Source organism: Nannospalax galili, unplaced genomic scaffold, assembly GCF_000622305.1.
Source record: "Nannospalax galili isolate Female #2095 unplaced genomic scaffold, S.galili_v1.0 scaffold634, whole genome shotgun sequence".
Lineage (NCBI taxonomy): Eukaryota > Metazoa > Chordata > Mammalia > Rodentia > Spalacidae > Nannospalax > Nannospalax galili.
Genome location: NW_008336853.1, coordinates 2,107,850 through 2,130,000, shown reverse-complemented (window position 1 = coordinate 2,130,000; position 22,151 = coordinate 2,107,850). Strand labels below are relative to the sequence as shown.

The window sequence follows — 22,151 nt, the reverse complement described above, 5'->3', positions numbered from 1 at the left end:
GAGCCAGGGCTGGGTGTGGTGGGGAATGGGAAGCTTGCTCCAAGATGAGAAGGTTCTGAAGAGCTGCTGCCTTTGCAATGTGCACATAACAGTTCTGTGCCACACACTGGAAACTTCATGAAAAGTGGAGAGTTCATGTTAAGGCCTTAAAAACAATATTTGTAACCAGGTGTGGTGGCATATGCCTTTAATTCCAGCACTTGAGGGGCAGAGGTAGGCGGATCTCTGTGAGGCTGAGACCAGACTGGTCTATATGGAGAGTTCCAGGCCAGCTAGGATATAGGGAAACCCCATCTTAAAAAAAAAAAAATTATTTTATGTGTGAATGCTTTGCCTGTATGTACATAAATCCACCACATGCATGCAATGCCCACAGAGGCCAGAAGAGGGTATTGGATTCCCTGTAATGGTGGTTACCCACCATGTGGGTACTGGGAACCAAATCTGGGTCTTCTGAAAGAGCAGCCAATGCTCTTAACTGTGGAGCCATCTCTCTAGCCCCTAGGCCTTTTAAAAGCCACAGTTAAAAGGAGAACTGCACGATAAGGGGCCCAGGTCTTACTGACTTCACCTTCCTATCTGGTGATGCTGGTACTTACTTTGATGAGCTACTCTTGGCCCAACTTCCTCTGTGCAGTTGCACAGGCGTGCCGGTGCATGGGGAAGAGCCAGGTGGGAAGAATCTCTGCTTTCTATGTTGCTGTCCCTGTGCTTACTTTGGGTTAAAACCAGCATAGGTCCATGTAGTCTGTAGCTACTCAAGGGTATACAGCCTTCTGTTCCAGCCCCAGATCAAAACAGACCTGCTGGAAAATGCAGCCCCAGCTCCTGTGGCTAAGTCATTGGTTTCTGTGTTCTCTCTACCCCAGACACTGGGCCTGTCAGGCAAGCTCTGATCCTCAGCTTTCCTGAGAATTGCATGCTGGGATTAGGGCTGATATTCAGGCCTATGCCACCCCACTGACTTTCCTATGACAGATCTATAGGATTAACAATCCAGTGACATCACTGGGTCCCCTCTGCTTCTCTGTGCTTCTGTCCCAGCCTCTACCAAGCCTTTCCAGCAGGGGACACGGCTGTCTGTATGCAGGTTGGGCTCCATCCCAGCAGCCCTGACCCTGAGCTGACCATGTGAGTGGGTGGGATGGGTGTCTGCTACCTGAAGAAGGAGCAGGGTGCGGCTACTGCAGATATGATGACATCTCAAGAGCTGTCCAAGCTGTGTCCCCAAGCTGTGCAGAGTGGAGATCATATCTGGTGAGCCCCTATCAACCCCAGTCACTGCCCTCTGAGTACTTGAAGGTATTTTTTTTTCACAGCCCCGATCTCCTCTGGAAATAGGGTAGGTCCAGGGTAGGAAGGCTCTGCTTATCCATCAAGTCTAAGGAGCCATGTCTTTGGTCAGAAGTTCAGAGTCCGAAGTCCTACAGAGAGACTGTCCCCATTGTTCTCCACAGCCCCTCTGAGACCGCTTCATCCAGAGAACGGCACCAGCTAAGATGATCAAGGCGGGCACCTTCACAAACACCAGGAGCACGTAGTGGGTCCTGCAAGAGGAACAAGGCCATCAAAGTCTCAAGCCCCTCCGTCTCCATCATGCCCCACACTGGGGGGCCAACAGCCAGCTCATCAGAGTCTGGGACTGCAGCCAGAAGCCCAATTGGAAGATCCCCAGGAACCTCTTCTGTGGTCCACCCAACCGTGAGGATTCCTTAGTGGCCTTAAGTGGTCCTAGCGGGGCCTGTCCCTCTCTTCCTAATTTTATCTTCTGAGATTTTTCTTTGTCTATAGTGTTTCTCAACTCGGTAGAAACATGGAAGTCAACTACATACAAGTTGCATTGGCTTGATGCTCGCTTAGGGCTCCAGGTCAGTAATCATGTCTGCCTCCCCTTTTCCCATGTTGGCACACAGACTGGGACCTTATCTCCCTTTGGGTCCCACAAGACCATCAGGACTTTTTGTTGACCAGTTGGCTAGGTGGTAATGGGCAGCTCTGTAGAACACGTTTCTGGTGGGGCTGGAATGGCACCATGGTGGGTGAGAAGTACCAGGGGCAGGGGTGGGCTTGGGGCCTTGAGTCTGGCTATGAAAAACACTGGTAAATGGCAACAGAGTGTGGGCAGGAATTCCCAGGGTTGGTTTCTCTATAGGCAGAGCCCATGTGGGGGCAGGAGAAGGACCTCAGGACTTACCTCTTATAGGCTCCAGAGGATCCAGAGAATTCCATACTTATGCTGTTGTTCATGGCTGGCCTGGCAGGTAGTTTAGACAAAGGCATGGTAGATTCTCCCACTAGACATAGGCAGAGTCAGCCACAGGTTATTGGCACAGATGGGGTGGGTTCATGCATGGTTCACAATGCCACCTCTACCCTGCTATCCCTCACCAGGACACCCCTTTCCCCTGGACTAGGAAGTCTTGTCTCTTCAAGTACAGTCCTTTGGCTTCTGTTGAACCATATGGCTCTCCACACAGTCATTTTCATGAGCTGTGACATGGATAGTTAGAAATTAAGAAGGATAGAGACTATAATTTATTTTGGAGGAGGGAGACATCACCGTCTCTGCTTGGGGCCTTGAGTCTGGCTATGAAAAACACTGGTAAATGGCAACAGAGTGTGGGCAGGAATTCCCAGGGTTGGTTTCTCTATAGGCAGAGCCCATGTGGGGGCAGGAGAAGGACCTCAGGACTTACCTCTTATAGGCTCCAGAGGATCCAGAGAATTCCATACTTATGCTGTTGTTCATGGCTGGCCTGGCAGGTAGTTTAGACAAAGGCATGGTAGATTCTCCCACTAGACATAGGCAGAGTCAGCCACAGGTTATTGGCACAGATGGGGTGGGTTCATGCATGGTTCACAATGCCACCTCCACCCTGCTATCCCTCACCAGGACACCCCTTTCCCCTGGACTAGGAAGTCTTATCTCTTCAAGTACAGTCCTTTGGCTTCTGTTGAACCATATGGCTCCCCACACAGTCATTTTCATGAGCTGTGACATGGATAGTTAGAAATTAAGAAGGATAGAGACTATAATTTATTTTGGAGGAGGGAGACATCACCGTCTCTTTCTAGTTGCTTTGGTTGATATGCTGCTTAGTTTCCGTCAACTTGACACAAACTAGAGTCACCTGGGAAGAGGGAGCCTCAACTGAAAAATTGTTGAGATCAGATTAGTCTGTGGCCATGTCTATGAGGCATTTTCTGAATTGCTACTTGATACAGGAGGGCCCAGCCCACAGTGGGCAGTACCATCCTTAGGCAGGTGGGGCTGGGCTGTATAAGAAAGGCAACTGAACAAGCCAGGGGAAGCGAGCCCCAGTAAGCAGCGTTCCTCCATGGTCTCTGCTTCAGTTCCTGCCTCCAGGTTCCTCCTTGAGCTACAGCCTTGGTTTCCCACGATGATGGATTGTAATCCATAAGCCCAATAAACCCTTTCCTTCCCCAAGTTATTTTTGGTTACGGTGTTTATCACAGCAACAAAGAAGTAAACTAGGATAGTTGGGAGCAAAAATCCCTGTCTTGTTCCATTCAAATTAGTACCTGAGTAAGGTTCAAGGACAGCAGATTCCAGAAACGGAATGTCTAGTAATTAAGGTGGCCAGGCACAGAGAGACCCCTAAAAGCTATGAGCAAGAGGACACATCCCAGTTAAATCACGAACTCCAGCTTTGAGGAATGAAATATTTCTGTGAGAAGATGTGAGGGTGACTTGTGGGCAGCTGGGTCATATATTCTTGAAGCCAGTTGGGCATGGCTCATCCTTGACCTGCAGTTTCCTCTCTGAAGTCCCAGGCTTCAATCATGCTTGGCAGCTAAGCAGGGCTCAGGGTAATTCCTAACAGTCCCCTGGGAGGCCATGACACCCATACAGGCTGGTGTCCCCATATCCCTCTGGCCAAGGACCCCTAAAGCTCCCCGAAGGGCACATTCTTTGGCTTCTCTGCCTTGCCTGCATGTCTTACTCAACTGCCTTTCTGTCCTCACAAGTCTTCTCAGCTTCCCCTCTGTGGTAGCCCTAAGGGAAGTCTGCTAGGGGTGACCCTTTCTGGACCCCACTTCCTCTCTCTGGTTCCAAACATAACATTCCATGGGTTAATTCCAAAGCCAGTGCTGTCGATTTGCATGTTACAGTCTAAGGAGCCATGTGGTTGGTGGGCTGAGGAAGGGCTCAGCATGATTATGCTGGATAGGAGTGGGGAGGGCTGCTTTTCAGGGACCATCAGTAGCTGTAGCTGGAAGACTCTGGAGTCCCTCAGTGAGGTCTGGGGTAGGGAGATGCCAGGAGAACCATGGAGGTCTCTGATAGGGATTTAATAGCTGAAGCTTTCTTCTCTCTTGAAAGCACCCACAGCTGTCACAAGCCTTCTGGGTCTTTTTTACCCCTTGCTCATTCTTTTGCAATCAGAGAAAGCAGAAAGGGGCACCCAGAAAGGACAGGCCCTGCAAAATGGACAGAGTCCCTCTGGTTTGGCCAGGCCTGTGATTCAACACTGGAACCATGTGGGCTTCCCTAGATCTCCACTGCCCCATGTAGTGACAGGTCTGGGCACAAGTTCCCAAAGACAGGTAACTTCTCAGACTGATGCCCTGAGACCCTCCCCCAGGCATCTGGGACCAGAGAATACTCCAGTGGGAGACTATGAGGCATCAGCTGGGCCACAGCTCATGGAGGGTGAAGTCTATACCGAACACTCTCCCCAGACCTGCCTATCCTGACATGCGTCAGCTAGATACCTTGTAGAGCCCTCAGGGGCTGTCATGGGTAGAGGTGTCAGACTGTTACTCTTCCTTATTTCTGTCATTCCCTGTTCCATCTGTCTGTCTGTCTTCTAGGCTCCTAGTCTTTTCCTTTCAGCATTGTCTGACCTGAGCATCAGGGCCTCATGGTGCAGATGAGAAAGTTCTTACCTGGGTCAACGGTCACTGTAACTCTGACCCCACGGTCAATTCCAGTTTTCTGAATACCACACCAGTAAGTGCCTGTGTCATTTTGCTCGAGCATCTCCATGGTCACTTGGAAGTTGTCTCTCTGATTGTCCCTGATGGACAGCCGGCCAATTGTCTTTTCTTTCTCCAAACTTGTGGTTTGAATGAGGATCCTGCATGTGTTCCAGGTTGTTCCTCGACACCACCACTTGTTGTAGTTCTTCCATCTCGGGCCGTAGCGACACTGCACTGTCACCGACCCCTGCTCTGGGCCTCTCACTGATGCTGGGCCCTGGATGGAGAGATAGCCTGGAAAACAGAGTCGTGGGATATAGCCTCTGCTGCCCCGAGCCAAGCCCATGTCTGAGGGACTAGATGAGAGTCCTGGCCACTCCAGCTACCCTGACCCATCTGACTTGTCATACCTACCTCCTCTGAGGCCCAGTTTTCCATTGTCCCCTGACTGACAGTGCCCTGGCCTGTTCAGACCTCATCTCTTCAGGTTTCCTGCAGCATTTGACCCTTCCAATTTCTGTCACCAGCTCTGGGTCCTCTAAACACTTTTCTCATCTCACCTCCTCCTTCTCTGACTACTTGACCCCCAAGACCTCAACTGATTCCTCTCTCCTTCCTCTCTCTTTGGATCCTGGAATAACCAGTGTTGTGCTGGTAAGTATTGAACAATATTCTGTATAGATTTAAAAAAAAATTTTGGCTTTGTAACATCTGCCGATTTCTGTGGTAAAAATGTTGCCATTGTGGCTGACGTCAGGGTATTAATGAGATGTCACTGAACACAGAGCTAAGCTGAGAGGTACCACACCGACCCTGATGAGCCAGTATGAACTAGTTCCACAGGATGCAGAGGAAACCCAGTAGGTCAGTCACTTTCCTCTTGGCTGTGACAAAAATGCCTGACAAGCAACTTAAGGAAGTGAGTGTTTATTTTGGCTTGTTATTTAAGGGGATACAGTCCATCACTGTGGAGGAAGGCATGGTGGTAGGGGCACATGGTGGCTGGCCACGTTGCATCAGTCAACTAGCAGAAGTGAGGACTGGTGCTCAGTTTGCTTTCTCCTTTTTATTAAGTCCAGGCACACAGCCCCATGGGATGGTGCCACCCACGTTCAGGGTGGGTCTTCCCTCCTCAGCTAAATGTCTCTGGAAACACTCTTACAGACATACCCAGAGACTTGTCTCTCCTATGCGATTCTATTTCTTTATTTTATTTTATGAGTGTATCACTGGCATGTGTGTAAGTGCATGCATATTGTGCTATGCCCATGGAGGTCAAGAGGTCATCGGACCCCCTAAAACTGGAGGTACGGATGGTTGTTAGCCAACATGTGGGTATTGGGAATCGAACCCAGGTCCTCTACAAGAGCAGCCAGTGAGCCATCTCTCCAGTCCCTCCTATATGATTCTAAATACAGTCAACTTTTGTTGTTGTTGCTGCTGTTTTGTTTGAGACAGGGTCTTACCATGTAACTTTGGCCAGCCTGGAACTCACCATGTAGACCGGACTGACCTTGCACTTAGAGATCTGCCTGCCTCTGCTTCCTGAGTGCTGGGAGCAAAGGTGTGTGCCACCACTCCAGGCCTAAACCCAGCCTTTTCCTCTTTACGTGCCCCTTGTGGAGGGAGTCCCTCCATTTCTACAATTCCAATAATCACCTATATCCCGGTGATTCCAAAATCTAGATTTGTACCTCAAATTCTCCCGCCACCATTTCCAAACACAGCAGATATCTCCCTTCCAATTGCACCCCAGTTTCAGGGTTTCCCCAGAACAGTCTGGCGCTTTGTCTCTCTGACAAGGGACAGAGTAACCAAAGCCTGACATAATTGAACAAGTCAAAGAACAGCTATGTGGAAAGTGTATCCTGCCATTCTGTGGGCTGATTGACTGTATCAAAGCTGACTAAATGCAGACAAGCTTTCCTTACAGTGAGACCTTGTTGTTTGGTCACATGGAAGTGGACAAAGGGCAGGGAACAATGGAAGCCTCTCTTGACCATCTCATGCCCTGAACTGGATAAGAAAGCCAGCCAGGGAGCCAGCATCCTCCATGGCTCCTGCTGTACGTCTTTGGATGCGAAATGACTTCCTCGCTCAGGGGTAGTGCTGGGTAGAAAAGCAAACAGGCCCGCCTTTGGGTTCCTGCCATGACTTCCCTCAATGATGGGTTGTAGTTTGCAAATGTAAGCCAAATAAACCCTGTTCTCCCCTAAGTTACTTCTGGTCAGGAAACTAGAACAGCAAGGAAACAGATTGTCTCCCTAGAGCCTCCAGAAGGAACTCAGCCTTCACTTTAGCCACTAAGGCCATTTCAGACTCTTTATCTTGGAACAGTAAGATGATGAAGTTATAGTCTGAGTTATTGAGTTTGCGGTCACTTGTTTACAGTAGCCATGGGAAACGCATATATGTGTGTGTGTGTGTGTGTGTGTGTGTGTGTGTGTGTGTATTCAGTCAGCAGAATAACCTCGTGAGTGCTGGGCACAGTCCACTAAGGAACCTAATTAGAGAACTTAGCATGGTCATTGATCTTCTCCTTCCCTCTGCAAATGATTGGTGTCCATTTCGGCCAACTCCACTCTGGAAATGCCCCTCAGAATTGCTTTCTTTGTTTTTGTTTGTTTGCTTTTTAAATATTTTATTTATTTTTATTTAATATGTATGGGTGTATTGCTTGCATGTAGATAGGTGTACCCATGTTGTGCAATGCCTGCGAAGGTCAGAAGAGGGTGTCGGATCCCCTGGAACTGGAGTTACAGATGGTTGTTAGCCTCCATGTGGGTGCTGGGAATTGAACCCAGTCCTCTTCGAGAGCAGTCAGTGCTCTTAACCACTGAGCCATCTCTCCAGCCCCAAAATTACTTTCTTTGTATCTCTGCTGTCACAGTTCATGGGAACAGCATGACAGAACAGAAACAGTGTGAGCTTTGCACTTTTCAGGCAGAAAGATATGTCTGCCATGGAGTTATTGTGAAACCCTGGGTGAGTTACTTAATCTCCATGTGCTGGATAGCTTTAGTGTCAACTTGACACACCTGGGTTGAGGGAGGTTCAATTGAGGAATCACCTCCATTTCTGGCCTGTAGCCATGTCTGTGGGGCATCTTCTTGATTATTGAGTGATATGGGAGGGCCCAGCCCACTGTGGGTGGTACCATCCCAGGGCAGGTGGGCCTGTGTTGCATAAGAAAGCAGGCTGAGCAGGAACCAGGGGAGCAAGACAGTAAGCAGTGTCCCTCCATGGCCTGTGCTCCAGCTCCTGCTTCCAGGTTCCTGCCCTGAGTTCCTACCTTGGGCTCTCTGATGAACTGTAACCTGGGAGATATGAAACAAAATAAACCCTTTCTTCCCCAAGTTGGCATTGGTCAGAGTGTTTTGGCACAGCAATGGAGAAACAGACTGTAACACTGTGAGCTTTGCTTCCTTACTTACGGAGTATCCTTGCTACTTTCTGCCTTATACTGGTTGCTGTAAGACTTGGAGATGTGTCTATTAATACCTGACATTTGGAGGGCTGTTTTGCCAGTGATAGCCCTCATTTGGTACCCGGATCACCAAAGTAGCATTCAGAGAAGTCCAGAGCACCCTTCCTCAGTCTCTCCGTGTTGCTGCTTGAGTTTTGAACTGAGACTGTCTCCCTGGCTGCACTGAGCACTTCAGCCACCTCCTGCTGCGTCAGTAGCCCTCAAGCTGGCTCCCATTATTCACCTGGTGCCATTCCTTGTTCTTCTCTCCTTGACTCTAGACTCCTCCACCTCCATTTTTCTCTTTCCCTGACCCCAGTGTGCCTTCCCAGGCTTGTGGACTGAGCCTTGCCTAGAAAGCCCTTCTATGGCCACCTTCCAGACCTTCTCTAGGCCCAGGCCTCTTGCCAGTCTCCCGAGAGCTGCCTCCTCCTCCTGTTCTTCCCCTGCTCCTTCATGTGGAGCCCAGGACCATGCTGCTGTTTTACTCTGAGTGCCCATCTCTTCCTGTCTTTCTCTCCGGTGCTCACTGCCAAAGCACGGAGATTCTGTGTTTGTTTTCCCGCCTCTTCCCACAAACAGCCCCCAGGGTCTTGCTCAGCCTCTGGTTCATGGTGTGTACCAATAAAGTTAAGGATTGTTTTGTAAAGAACCTCACAACCTAGTCACAGACACAATCGTTTCAGTTCTAGGAGTGATGCATGGGCATTAGCCTCGGTACTGATGTAACAGTAAACATCCAAAAACTCAAACACCATCAAAGGGAATTAGACTGATGAGTTCTGGCACAGCAATAGCATAGTTTAAAAGTAAAAAGCAACCTCCAAGCAATGACAGAAAAGATGCTCAAGATACATTTTTACAAAGTTTTTTTTTATATAAAAAGTCACCTAACAGCATATGATTCCATTCCTGTACTTTTTCTTTTCTTCTTTCTTTTCTTTTTCTCTTTTTTTTTTTTTGGTCTTTTTGAGACAGGGTCTCCCCGGCCTGGAACTCACTATATAGATCAGGCTGACCTTGAACACAGAACACACAGAGATCTGCCTGTCTCTGCCTCCCCAGTGCTGGGATTAAAGGTGTGTGCCTCCACGCCCGGCTGGTGTTTTAAATGTTTAACAGTCATTACCACTAAGATCAGATTTGGAGGGGGAAATTTCTCTTTTTAAATCATACATTTCTATTGTGCTAAAATACATGCAATGCAATTAACTGATAATAAGGTTAAAAAAATCTTTAAAATAGCACAGGGGCCAATTAGGGGGAGATTGACTAACATAGCAACTTCGTAAATTAAAGCCACAGGCGGAAGTCAGCAGACAGGGTCATTATCTTTCTCAAAAGAAAAATAACTCAGCAGCAGGAGGAAGGTAGGGGTCAGTAGAAACTGTACTAACCAGTAATTGCAAAGAACAGCAAAAACCTGTTGCTTTGGAAACAGAAGATCCACCAACCCAGGGTCTTTAGTTGACTGGGACTTGTAGAACACTCATGGTGATCAGACCCATTTCCTAGGACTGTGTCCAGGATTCATCTACACGGATGGTGGTGGATGAGCTAGTGATCAGGCCTATGCATGTGACCAAGAGTTGGTTTGAGAGAAGGAAGGGGTGGAGGAGATGGGCCAGCAATTAGCCACAAGCAGAACTCTGGGGACAGAGCAAAGGGCTTTCAAAACAAATGGAATTTGACCATAAACTGTACTTTTGTGTAAATTCTTCTGAAAGTCTGCTACTTGGGCAAAACTCTTCTATGAACAGTGTCATTGTGTGCCATTTTGTGTCACCGTGTGTGTGTGTGTGTGTGAGAGAGAGAGAGAGAGAGAGAGAGAGAGAGAGAGAGAGAATAGAGTCGTGCCTGTATGCAGATATGTGCCTTTGAGTCTGCTGTGTGAATGTTGATGTGTGGGTGAGCAGTGTGCAAGCCACAGAGTAGCTCACCCCTATCCTGCATAGCCTCAGGGAGAGCCGGATGATGGGATTAAGAGAGGGGGAGGCCAGGATCTTAGAACTCAGGTGCAAGTTGGGTGAGACAGATATTCCCAATTGCCTGTCATCATTTTACTTTTTCCTCACACTAGCCAGCATCTGGGTGTCCTGGCCCTGAGACCTCCTTCTATGTGGTTGTGCCATCCTTTCTCAGCCTGAACCCCTTTGCCCAAGCTGTGCCCTCTCCTTGGAGTGCTGTCTCTGCTTGCTGCAAAGGAGCATCCTGAGGCAGGCTTTCTGTAGCTCCCTCAGCAGGAGCAGTATCCTCTTCTGAACCCTCCTCTGTCTGCATTTAGGTCTGGCGCGTATGTCTCATCCATCAGACCCTCTGGAGCCTTCCTTAATGACCATCCCCAGTTCTCCATTCCCTGATGCATGCCTGGCAGAGTAAAAAACCTGAAGTCCTCTTGATGAATGAAGTGAAAAAACCACCCCTCATTTCCCTGGAGGTGACAGTTCTTGAACCTGGAACAGAGCCCTCTGCCTCCTGCTCTGCTCCCGCAGTCCCAAGTCCCCAGCTTTGCCACACTTACCAGGGAAGCTGAGAAGGAGCAGAGCAGGGGACAGCCACATGGTCCTGACTCTGTGCTCCTCACCCCTCGGACCTACAGCCAGCAGCAAACACAAACCTCAGCTGGACACTCGAAGCGAAGCACCGCGTGAGCCCAGGCTGGCTCCTTCTGTTTGTCTAGGTCGCCTTTGAACATCTTACCCATTTACTTCCTTTTATAGAGTGGGTATTTCCTGCTTTGACTTATTCAACAGAAGAGGCGTCAACTCTTGGCAGAGCTGGGTCATACACAGGTCAAGAGAGTGCTCACTCAGCAGGAAAGGAAAGGCAGAGGAGACAAGCTGGCAGACCAGTTGTGGGGACATCTGGCCTATCAGGCCTTGGGTCAAGGGGTAGAGCACTCTGGGTATTAAATTCAGGTGTGATCTACACCACACTGGAGTTGTGGACAGTTGTTAGTTGCCATGTGGGTGCTGGAATTCGAACCCAAGTCTTCTGCAAAAGCAGCCAGTGCTCTTAATCACTGAGCCATCTCTCCAGCCTGAGACAACATAATTTTTTTAAAAATACTAAAATAAAATATTTTTTACTTGCATGTCAATGTTTATTGCAGCAACCATTCACAACAGCGAAGCTATGGAACCAGCCTAGGTCTCCAACAACAGAGGATAAAGAAAATATGGTGCACAGACACAATGCAAAAGCAGCCAGTGCTCTTAATCACTGAGCCATCTCTCCAGCCTGAGACAACATAATTTTTTTAAAAATACTAAAATAAAATATTTTTTACTTGCATGTCAATGTTTATTGCAGCAACCATTCACAACAGCGAAGCTATGGAACCAGCCTAGGTCTCCAACAACAGAGGATAAAGAAAATATAGTGCACAGACACAATGGAAAATCTTCAGCCATAAAGAAGAATGAAGTTATACAATTTGCAGGAAAAGGGATAAAACTAGAGATAATCAAATTAAACAAATTAAGCCCGTTTCCAAAGACACTATTTTCTCTCTGTGATTCCTAGATTGTAGGTAGATACATGAACTAATGTATACATATATGACCTAAAAAGATACTATTTAATAATCATTTCTCTTTTCTGTGATGCTGAAGGTCAAACCCTGGACCTTGCATATGTTAGACAAGCCCTCTACCACTCAGCCGTACTTCCAAACTAATGATATTATTAAACATTTTTAAAGACTTATTTATTCCTATTTATGTGTATTTGTGCCTGTGTGAGTTTATGTGCACCACATGTATGCAGGTGCCTGCAGAGACCAGAGGGAGTCAGATTCCCCTGGAGCTGGAGTTACAGAAGGTTGTTAACCCCCGTGTGGGTGTTGGGAACTGAACCTGGGTCCTCTAGAAGAGTAGTAAATGCTCTTAATCACCAAGTCATCTCTCCAGGTAAATATATCATTTAAAATAAAAATAAAAGATAAGATATACAGAAGAAAATTTAACAAGCATATAATCAGGTTTCAAGAAGGAAATAGTTTGATATTAAAAGACATTTTATTTAATTTTTTTCTCTGTGTGTGTGGTGAGAGGGAGAGAGAAAGAGAGAGGGAAGGGGTGTGTGTGAATGTATGAGCACGCACCACAGTGCACATGTGTAAGTCAGAGATAACTTTTGGGAGTTGTTTCTCTCCTTCTACCATGTGAGTTCTGGGACTCAAACTCAGGTCACCAGACTTGTACAGCAACTGCCTTTACTCACCGAACCACCTCATCTGCCCTTAAATGACATTTTAAGCTCTTCTTTTTATTTTATTTTATGTGTACGAGTGTATTGCCTGCATGTGTGTAAGTACACCTATGTGCAATGCCCACGGAAGTCAGAAGAAGGCATCGGATCCCCTGGAACTGAAATTGTGGACGGTTGTAAACTGCCATGTGGGTGCTGGGAATCGAACCTGGGTCCTCTGCAAGAGTAGTCAGTGCTCTTAACCACTGAGCCATCGCTCCAGCTACTTAAATGACATTTTAAAAGTTGAAAAATAATTGGAGCTGCAGTCCATGTGCATGGACATGGAAGTTATCCTAAAGATCCTTTCGATATGCTCACACTCAAAGTCCCAGCAGATTCGTTTTCTTTTTAGGAACTGGCCAGTTCTCAGATGTGAAGACTTGGCTAGTGTTTACAAAGACTTTCTGATATCAAAAAAGAGTGTGCAGTGATATGGCCCACCTTAAATCAAGACTCTAAAGTAAATGTGTAACAATTAAAACTACAGTGTGCTGGTTCAAAGACACTCAATTAGACAAACTTCACAGAAAAAAAATCCAAGCACATCAGAAATCAATATATGCCCCAGAGTGGCATTAAAGAGCAAGGAGGAAGTGCTTTATTAAGTGGAAGAAAGGAAAATGAGTTACTAGTCCAGCCTTGACACAGAAATCAGTTAAAAGTAGGTCAGGAACTTACTCATAAAAGGGAAATTTTAAAAAACTGTTTACAGGGCTGGAAAGACAGCTCAGTGGTTAAAGATAATCGCTGCATAAGCCTAGCAACCAGAATTCGATTCCCAGAACCCACATAAAGGTGGAAGGAGAGAACCAACTCCACAAAATTGTTCTCGAACCTCCACATGCGCGCTGTGGCATGCACAAGCCTACACATACACACACTATGCACATACACAATAATAACAAAATTTTTGTTTTATTGAGACAGGGTCTCCCTGTAGCCCCAGCTGACCTGGAACTCACTATGTAGACCACGCTGGCCTTCATCTCACAGAGATCCACCTACCTCTTGCCTCTGGAGTACTGGAATTAAAGGCAGGTACCACCATGCCTGGCTAAATGAAATTTTTTTAACAAAAGCTTTTATAAGAAAATACAGGAAACAATTCAATTTTTAGGTGTGAGTATCTTCTTCCTCCTGTTCCTCCTCCTCCTCCTCTTCTTCCTCTTCCTCTTCCTCCTCTTCCTCCTCCACTTCCTCCTCCTCCTCTTCCTCCTCCTCCTCTTCCTCCTCCACTTCTTCCTCCTCCTCCACTTCCTCTTCCTCCTCCTCCTCCTCTTCCTCCTCCACTTCTTCCTCCTCCTCCACTTCCTCTTCCTCCTCCTCTTCCCCCCCCTCCTCCTCCACTTCCTCCTCCTCCTCCTCCCCCTCCTTCTTCTTTCTGAGACAGACTCTCAAGTAGCCCAGGCTGGCCTGAAACTTACTACATAGCTGAGGATGACTTTAAACTCCAGATCCTCTTGTTTCTACCTCCCAAGTGCTGGGATGGCAGGCATGTGCCACCACACTGGTATCAATGATTTCTTAAGTGAGAGGCAAAGGCATAATCCACAATGAAAAATACTAATTTGTTCATTATAATTAAAAAGCATTTCTTGGGGCTGGAGAAATGGCTTAGCAGTTTAAAGCACTGGCTGCTTTTCCAGAGGACCTGTGTTCAGTTCCCAGCACCCACACGGTGGCTAACAATGTTTGTAACTCTAGTTCCAGGGAATCTAGTGCCCTCTTCTAGCCTCTGCAAGCATTGCACAACACAGGTGTGCTTAAATACACAAACAAGCTGGGCATGGTGGTATATGCTTGTAATCCTAGCCATCCATCTTGCATTTTGCCTCAAAATAGAGACAGAGAAGCAGCGAGAGACAGAGGAGGAGGGAAAAGAGGAGGAAGAAGGGAGGGAGGGAAGGAAAAAGTGAAGAGGCATCAAAAATGTTTATCCGCAGAAGGGAAAACACACAGCCGTGTTCACGCAGAGACAGAGGGCAACACAAATGACATGTCAGCACAGCACAGCACATCGGTGTGTGTGTGAATCTCAAAGGTACAATGTCAAATGATAGAATCACATGACTTAGGAGTGAAACATGCATGCTGTGCATGGCACATACCTGTAATCCCAGAACTAGGGAGGCAGAGGATGAGTTAGAAAGCAGTCTGGGTTACACAGAGAGACCCTGTCAAGGAAAGAGAAAGGGAAGATGGAGGGAGGGAAGAAGGAGAAAGGAGAGGGAGGGGAGAGAGAGAGAGAGAGAGAGAGAGAGAGAGAGAGAGAGAGAGAACTGGGGTGCATCTCCATATCTCCATGGCCAAGTGCTTGCTTAGCATGTGTCAGGCTTTGGGTTTTCTCCCTAGTACTGAGGGGGGAAATGTAACTCGGTTTACATAAAATTCAGATACAGAAAAGCTAAACAATGTACTCCTGGTAGTCTGTGCGTATGTGCGTGAGAAACCCTTAGTGCAAGGGAATGATGGCAGATGTTTCACTCAGGATTCAATCGAGTTGAGGATTCAGTTCTCTCTGAGGTGGGCAGAAAGCAGGCACATGAGATCAGAAAGGCTCATAATATTAACCATGTTCTATTAAGCCAGAAAAGGGCCAAGGGCTGGGCGTATCCCTGGTTTAAAGTATATGCGTTTATTGGACATGCTGTCAAATTGCCTTCTAAATATTTATGCTTATAACCATAGATGAACAATGCCATCAACCATGGCCAGGGACCCTTCTGTCTGCCATGGGCAACAGTCAATGCAGAGACCTAGAACTTGTCAGAGTGCTGAGAATAAATGACTATTGAGCCATAAATGGGGCATCTATATCCCACCCACCCCCAAGGCTCAGGGAACATCCTGGGAGAAGGGGAGGAGAGACTGTAAGAGCTGGAGGATGGGGAGGAGTGCTGTGCAATACTGTCTTCTGACATGACATGATGGTTGCCCTCAGGAACCTGCTGCACAAGACCTGCACAAGGTCAGACCAACATCAGTCAGCATTCCATCAGGCAGCTCTAATTAGACTCCAAGTTGCCAATAAACGAGGAGAGACATGAAGTGGGGATCAGGACATGATATGGGTACTTGGGAGGAATGGAGGCAATTGAGGATAGACATGATCAAGATGTATTATTTACATGTATGAAATTGTCAAAGAACAAAGGATAGCCTATTTTAAAAAATATTTTATTATTTTTATTTTAGGTACATGAGTGTATTCCCTGCATGTATGTGAATGTACCGTGTCATGCAATGCCATGGAAGTCAGAAGAGGGCATCAGATTCTCCAGAACTGGAGTTAAGGATGGTTCGTAGCTGCCATGTGGGTACTGGGAATCGAACCCGGGTCCTCTGCAAGAGCAGTCAGTGCTCTTAACCGCTGAGCCATCTCTCTAGCCCCAGGATAGTCTATTTTTAAAGTGCCTTTTTATTAGGTACATTCTTTTATGTGTTTGATACAGTACAAAGAAGTTTCTCAGGTATTTCTAGAACGTTCAGAGTATTCTAAAAGAAACACAAATTTTCTGGCCATCCTCATCCATCAGAAAGGCTGTGTCCCAGGACAGATATTACTGGTTCTCATAATCTGCCTGATTCTGCCTCCCCCGAGGGTATCTCTGAGGTCTGTCCACCCACAGGATGGCACTGAGCATGCTCAGGAGCAGGGGAAACTCCAAGAAGACCAGGAGCCTGAAGTAGATGCTGCTCAGCAGGGACCTGTGGGGGACATGGTGACAAGCTCAATTCCCAGGAGGCGCTGCTGTCCTGTGTCGTGCTCCTGTCTCTTTCACCCAGGTCCTGTGTCCACAGTGATCCATGAAGGGACCAAGTGGGGCAAGACAGTCTTACATGAATGACCAGTGTGACTGAAAGCCTAAAAAGTGTCCCTGAATTGTGAACCTGACCACTGTCTCCAGACTTCTGGGTACCTGGCTACCCCAACCCACAGACCATTACTCCCATGGACTCTAGTCAGACAGTGACCCCCACTACTGTCTCCCCTTATTTCTTTCTAGATGATTGTATTTATTTTAATTAATTCATCTTGTGTGTGTTTGTGTGTGTGTGTGTGTGTGTGTGTGTGTGTGTATGTGTGTGTGTAGAGGTGTGCATATGAACACAGAGACCAGAGAACAACTTCAGGCATCTTTCCTCAGGAGCCATCCACTTTGGTTTTTGAGACAAGGTCTCTCACTGGCCTGAGCTTGCCAAGTAGGCTGGGAGGCTGGCCGGTGAGCCTCAGGGATCTGCCTGTCTCCACCTCCACAGAACTGGAATTTCAAGGGTGTGTCACTAAATTCAGCTGTCTCTTTAGGCCCTGGGTGCTTTTACTTGGTCCCCGTGCGGATCGACCCAGCAGAACTCCATCCCAACAGGACAATGTCTGGGGGACACTGCTGGGTCCCTATTCAGCAAAGAGTACCTGACACTCACGGGACTACCCTAGGTTAACGTAGTCTTGGAGAATACAGGAGGAGCCCAGACAAGGGAAACCCAAGTCCCTCCCCCTCCCCCTCTTAGCATGCCCCTATCTAGGCATAGTCCAGACAGAAGGCCTTACCGAGGCTGTGGGCTGGGTTCTGAAGTGTCCTCTGTGGTATCACTAGGCTGGGTGTTCACTGATGGGGACGTGGAAGGCTCCTGAGTGCTTGTGTTGTTTCCAGGGCTGGAGTCTGCATTTGGCTCTGAGGGTGAAACACAAGACAGGCCCAGTGACCTCCATTCAGTCTCTCTCACTGGCCATGTGTGGCTCTGCTTCACACAGCAGGTTGTAGGGGCATGATGGACAGCTGTCCTGCATCCAACAAGCTCCAGTGGCCACACCAAGACCTGGCCAGGGCTGCCCCTCCCTGGCCCCATATCAAGGTGCACTGTGGCTGGGTGGCACTCTCAGACGCAAGACCTGTCTTCCTAAGCAGGAGGGTTTGAGTGTCAGTGACAAGATACTTGGTGCCAGGTCCCATCCAGCCCCAGCCATCCTTGTCCTCCATCCTTCTGAGGAACAAACACAGTGATATCTACTGTGGGGGACTGATCCAGAGAAAGTGAAGAAACAGAATCCTAGGGCAGGGCTGATGGTTGGAATGAGGCTTCACAGGAGAGAGGGATGGTTGACTGAGTACACAGGGAATGATGGGACTGTCTGTCCAGCTCACTCAGCCCCAGGCAGTCAGCCAGACCTACAGTCCAAACAGGCCAGTAGACAGTCCACCCTGAAGAAAGAATGGCCAGGAAGAAAGTTCTAGAGAGACAGATGTTTGGTGGACCTGGTGGAGAGTGGCCTCCGCTGCAGAAAATTAGGGACGCCAGTGGGATTTCCCACTCTTCAACATGAACCCACAAAGGGTGTGGGCAGGGGACCTTGCAGAGAGGGGAAACCAAAATTGAGAATCAGGAACCGAAAGGCCGGCATGGTGGTGGCATATGCCTGCAGTCCCAGTGCTGGAGAAGCAGAGACAGGAAGATCAGGAGTTCAAGGCCAGCTTCAGTTACATAATGAGTTTGTGTCTAACCTAGGCTCCAAGAACCCCTGTCTGGAAGAAAAAGAAATCAGGAGCCTAGAGAGGTGGCTCAGTGGTTAAGAGCACCAGCTGCTCTTGCGGAGCAGACAGGTTCAGTTTCCAGGACCCACATGTAGCTAACGACTGTCTGTAACTCCAGCTCCAGGGGATCTGACACCCTCTTCTGGCCTCTGCAGGTACTTTATGCATATGGTGCACTTACACATATGCAGGCAAAACACTCATAAACATAAAATAAAAATAAATTTTAAAAATTTCCAAAAAACCCTAAGCTAGGAGAACAGGTTGCATCCCTTCAGCCCCTGTTCCCCCTACCTCCACTTAAGATGCACTCAATTGGGTTCCAGTGAGCAGGGAAGCTCCATCAGGGAAGGATGGATGATCTTCACACACACAGAGCACTAGGGGCTGTAACAGCTGGGAGACTGTTTTCTCTCCCACTTGTCCCTCTGCCCATAGGGAGGTATTTTCAGGGGATTCTCTGGTATTTTTTATTCTTGCAATAAAAAGTATCTGGGAGCTAGGTGGTACATGTCTTTGATTCCGGCACTTTGGAGGCAGAGGCAGGCAGATCTCTGTGAGATCAGGTCTGGCCTGGTCTACATAGGGAGTTAGTTCCAGGCCAGTTGGGGCCGCAGGGAGACTCTGTCTCAAACCCACCCCCCAAAGAAAAGTGAAAGAAAAGGAAGAAAATACCCAGAAATGGGGATACAGGGGAATCTGGAGGTGTTGGATGCCCCCCCACACTTGAGGGGCCAGGAAGCCATACACATGACCCCGCCTCCTTCCTGTGTCTCTGGTGGCCACTTAGAAGCCCCTGAACAACCACAATGAAGCTGGTAGGTCAGAAGCATCCATGCCAGGGAAGTGTCCACTAAAGTTCAGGCCAAGGCAGCCTCTGATAGAGGGGAACAGATGCACTGGGGTCCTGTTTGCACAGGGAGGCTGGGGACAGGTCCAGGTGAGACCTGTGGGAAAGGACTTGTCCCCTATCAGGATAGGAAGTCACAAAGAGTCAGGGATTCAGGGCCTGGGCCTGAGACTGTCCCATGGGGCACAAAGCAGTGCCCTATTGTATATGTGTGTGTATGTATACACATGTTATCTATGTACCACATATGCTGTCACACTGGCATGTATGGGGTACCCCCCCATCCCGTGTTCTGGCTCACTGACCTGCCAAGCTCATGCTCTAGTACTTTCTTTCAGGAGGTAAGGACAGGGCTGGACTCTGGCCACCTGGGTCCTGGTGCTCATGGAGGGGGCTCACCTGGGACTATAAACACCATAACCTCGACGGACTTATCAAATCCTTCAGTCCATGGTGTATCTAGCCCACACTCGTAGGTGTCTGCATCATTCAGGGTAAGGTGCTCCAAGGTCACCGTGAAGGTCAGGTTGGCTGGATGGTCCCTGATGGACACTCGGTCTTTCCTCACTTCTCCTGAGCTCTTGGTCTTCACAATCGTTGAACACAGTAACAATGATTTTCTGCACCAGTACTTGTTGTATGTCTTGTACTTCTCTTCGTACTGACACTGCACGCTCAGGGATCTCCCCACGATGCCTGTCACAGTCCCAGGGCCACTCAGAGGAACACAGCCTGGAAAATACAGGCCCCAATTCTGCACCCCCACACTGAAAAGGGGTCAGGGCTCCCTCTGGTCAGGTGTTCCAGGGCACTCAGGTCTGGAGGAGGCAGTGTGAAAGGAGACTGACTTTGTCAGACCCATGAGTCAGGACTGAGTGGTGAGAATCTCTGTCCTCCAGCAGTGGGAGCAGGGAGAGGGGGTGTCCCCAGAGGAAGGAAGGGCCCAGAAGGGAATAATACTGTATACACACATATGTCACTTTGCCTATGTGTAACATATGTGTACATCTTTGTGTATGGAATGTGTGCCTTGGTGTGTGTGTGTGTGTATGTGTGTGTGTTGGATGAAGCATCATTGAGATTGTGTAGCCATAGCAATGACCGTCATGGCTGACCCTCTCAATGGGCCCATGGAACCGCAACTGGGGAATTTCCTCTATCAGATTGGCCCGTGGCCATGTCTATGAGGCATTTTCTTGATTGTTGGGTGATATAGGAGGGGCCAGCCCACTGTGGGCGGTGCCACCCCTGGATAGGTTGTCCTAGATTGTATAAGAAAGCAGGCTGAGCACAGGCCAGAGGAGCAAGTCAGTAAGCAGCATTCCTTCACGTCCTGGCCTTCGGTTCCTGCCTCCAGATTCCTGCCCTGAGTTCCCGCCTGACTTTGCTCAAGTATGCTTGGAAGTGTAAGATGCAATAAATTCTTTCCTCCCCAAATTGGTTTGTGCAGTGTTTTATCACAGCAATAGCAAAACAAACAAATACAGGTCTTGACTCTGTCCCCGGTGCAGGTAGACATGCCTATGACGTGTGGCAGCGCATGTAAAGTAGATGCTGGCCACTCCTGGGCTCTGCTCCTCACCCTCATGCCCTCCCTCTAGGTCCCATCTGCCCCCACTGGCTGCTTTTTCCCCACCTCCCATCCTTCTCCTGCCCCTCTCCCACTCACAACAGAACTTCCCCTACCCAAGGCTGGTCCCACTCACCTGGGGCCTGTAGGAGCAACAAAGCTGTAGGCAGCCACGTGTCCATGACTCTTGGGATCATTTCTTCAGCACAGACGTCACCTGCATCCGCATGAAGCCCAAGAGAGGAGAAGCTGCAGCCTCCTCATCGAGAGTCGGATGCTCACTCTCTTAGTTCTGCTTCTCTGTCCTCTGCTTCCTGGTTCCTGTCTTCCATGTGATGCTCCAGCTGAGCGAGGGGCAGGAAGTGCAGAGAGAAAAGTGGCCTGGGCTCTTCAGATGCACAGGCCATAGGGATGTCAGTGCCTATCATTCCCAATGACCGGGCACATCCAAGGCCTGTGGATCAGGGACAGCACCCGTCCCCACAGCCCTCAGCTGAGGGTCTCCCAGTCCTCACACATACAGTGCAGCCCAGTGAGAGCATTTCCTTTGTGTTGAGGCTGCCCCATCCTTTATGATACACTACTTCCTTCCTGTCAGGATCCTGTGAGTGGGTCTCAGAGCTGTCCATCTTCTGTAGTCCCATCTCGATGACCACAGAGGAACTGTGCCCTCCCAGCATCCATCTTAGACACCCATAGAGTGCTCTGAGTCCATGGGGTCTCCACAGCTGATGCTGTGACCCCCTGACATCCTGATTAGTTTCCATCTTGTTGCTGAGTCCGCAGCTAGGGTGCAGACAACTCAGTCTTCCTCCTCCTCCTTCCTCTCCCTCCTCCTCTTCCAGCTCTTTTTTGGTTTGTTTGTTTGTTGCTTGTTTGATTGAAATAGGGTCCCTAGCCCAGGCTGGCCTCTATGTAGTTGAAGATGACCTTGAAATGACTCTCCTACCTCCCTGTCTCCAGTGCTAGGATTACAGGTGTGTGCCACCAGTGCTGGACATTGAACCCAGGGCTTCATGCATGCTAGGCAAGCACTCTAATAACTGAGCTATATCCTCAGCCCTTGCTTAAGACAGGATCTCACAAGGCAGCCTGGACTGAGCTGGAATGCACTATGTAGCTCAGGCTAACCTTGAACTTGCAACAATCCTCCTTTCTCAGCCTTGAGAGTACAGATGTAGTCACTCCACCTAGTCACCCTGTCTTCTTGTCCTTCCTGTTCCCATATCTAGACACGGACCAGTTGTCACTCATATTGGTAGAGTATTGGGTGGAAAAAGACCCTCTCAGATCTCTCCTCTCTGAGAACTCAGTTACCCAGCACTGGTTGTACATTTACCTCTGAGATCGGGGCGGGGGAAGCAGGAGAATGACTCCTGGAGCCCACAATCCACCTGACTGCAGAGGCACCTGCACCCCTCTAACCTGGGTCGACGTCTGAAGGCTATGGTGGGGGACATTTGCACTTGCTGATCCCTGGCTTGGGGCTTTTCTCTGGGCATCCACACTCACTCCGCTCGCTTTCAGTGCCTG

General features: G+C 48.6%; 2 protein-coding genes across 2 annotated transcripts; both read right to left on the bottom strand.

Moving 5' to 3' along the window:
- Nucleotides 1-437: 437 nt before the first annotated feature.
- On the bottom strand, nucleotides 438-11,079 carry LOC103732793 (CMRF35-like molecule 7). Its single transcript, XM_008831508.3, has 4 exons — nucleotides 10,932-11,079; nucleotides 4,912-5,238; nucleotides 2,697-2,796; nucleotides 438-1,547 (listed from the first exon to the last, which is right to left on the bottom strand). Exons 1-4 carry the CDS (start codon nucleotides 10,969-10,971, stop codon nucleotides 1,382-1,384), a joined length of 633 nt encoding a protein of 210 aa, XP_008829730.2. The 5' UTR covers nucleotides 10,972-11,079; the 3' UTR covers nucleotides 438-1,381.
- A 4,921-nt stretch (nucleotides 11,080-16,000) lies between these two features.
- Nucleotides 16,001-21,110, bottom strand: LOC103732763 (CMRF35-like molecule). Its single transcript, XM_008831468.3, has 4 exons — nucleotides 20,755-21,110; nucleotides 19,448-19,780; nucleotides 17,217-17,340; nucleotides 16,001-16,372 (listed from the first exon to the last, which is right to left on the bottom strand). Exons 1-4 carry the CDS (start codon nucleotides 20,813-20,815, stop codon nucleotides 16,225-16,227), a joined length of 666 nt encoding a protein of 221 aa, XP_008829690.1. The 5' UTR covers nucleotides 20,816-21,110; the 3' UTR covers nucleotides 16,001-16,224.
- Between the last annotated feature and the right edge of the window lie 1,041 nt (nucleotides 21,111-22,151).

Coding starts and splice junctions, on each gene's coding strand:
- LOC103732793 (XM_008831508.3), bottom strand. CDS start 10,971: ATGTGGCTGTCCCCTGCTCTGCTCCTTCTCAGCTTCCCTG. Junction 5,239..10,931: donor GCTCCTTCTCAGCTTCCCTG/GTAAGTGTGGCA, acceptor TCTGTTTTCCAG/GCTATCTCTCCATCCAGGGC. Junction 2,797..4,911: donor TACAGTGACCGTTGACCCAG/GTAAGAACTTTC, acceptor GCCTATGTCTAG/TGGGAGAATCTACCATGCCT.
- LOC103732763 (XM_008831468.3), bottom strand. CDS start 20,815: ATGATCCCAAGAGTCATGGACACGTGGCTGCCTACAGCTTTGTTGCTC. Junction 19,781..20,754: donor GTTGCTCCTACAGGCCCCAG/GTGAGTGGGACC, acceptor TGTATTTTCCAG/GCTGTGTTCCTCTGAGTGGC. Junction 17,341..19,447: donor TATGGTGTTTATAGTCCCAG/GTGAGCCCCCTC, acceptor TTTCACCCTCAG/AGCCAAATGCAGACTCCAGC.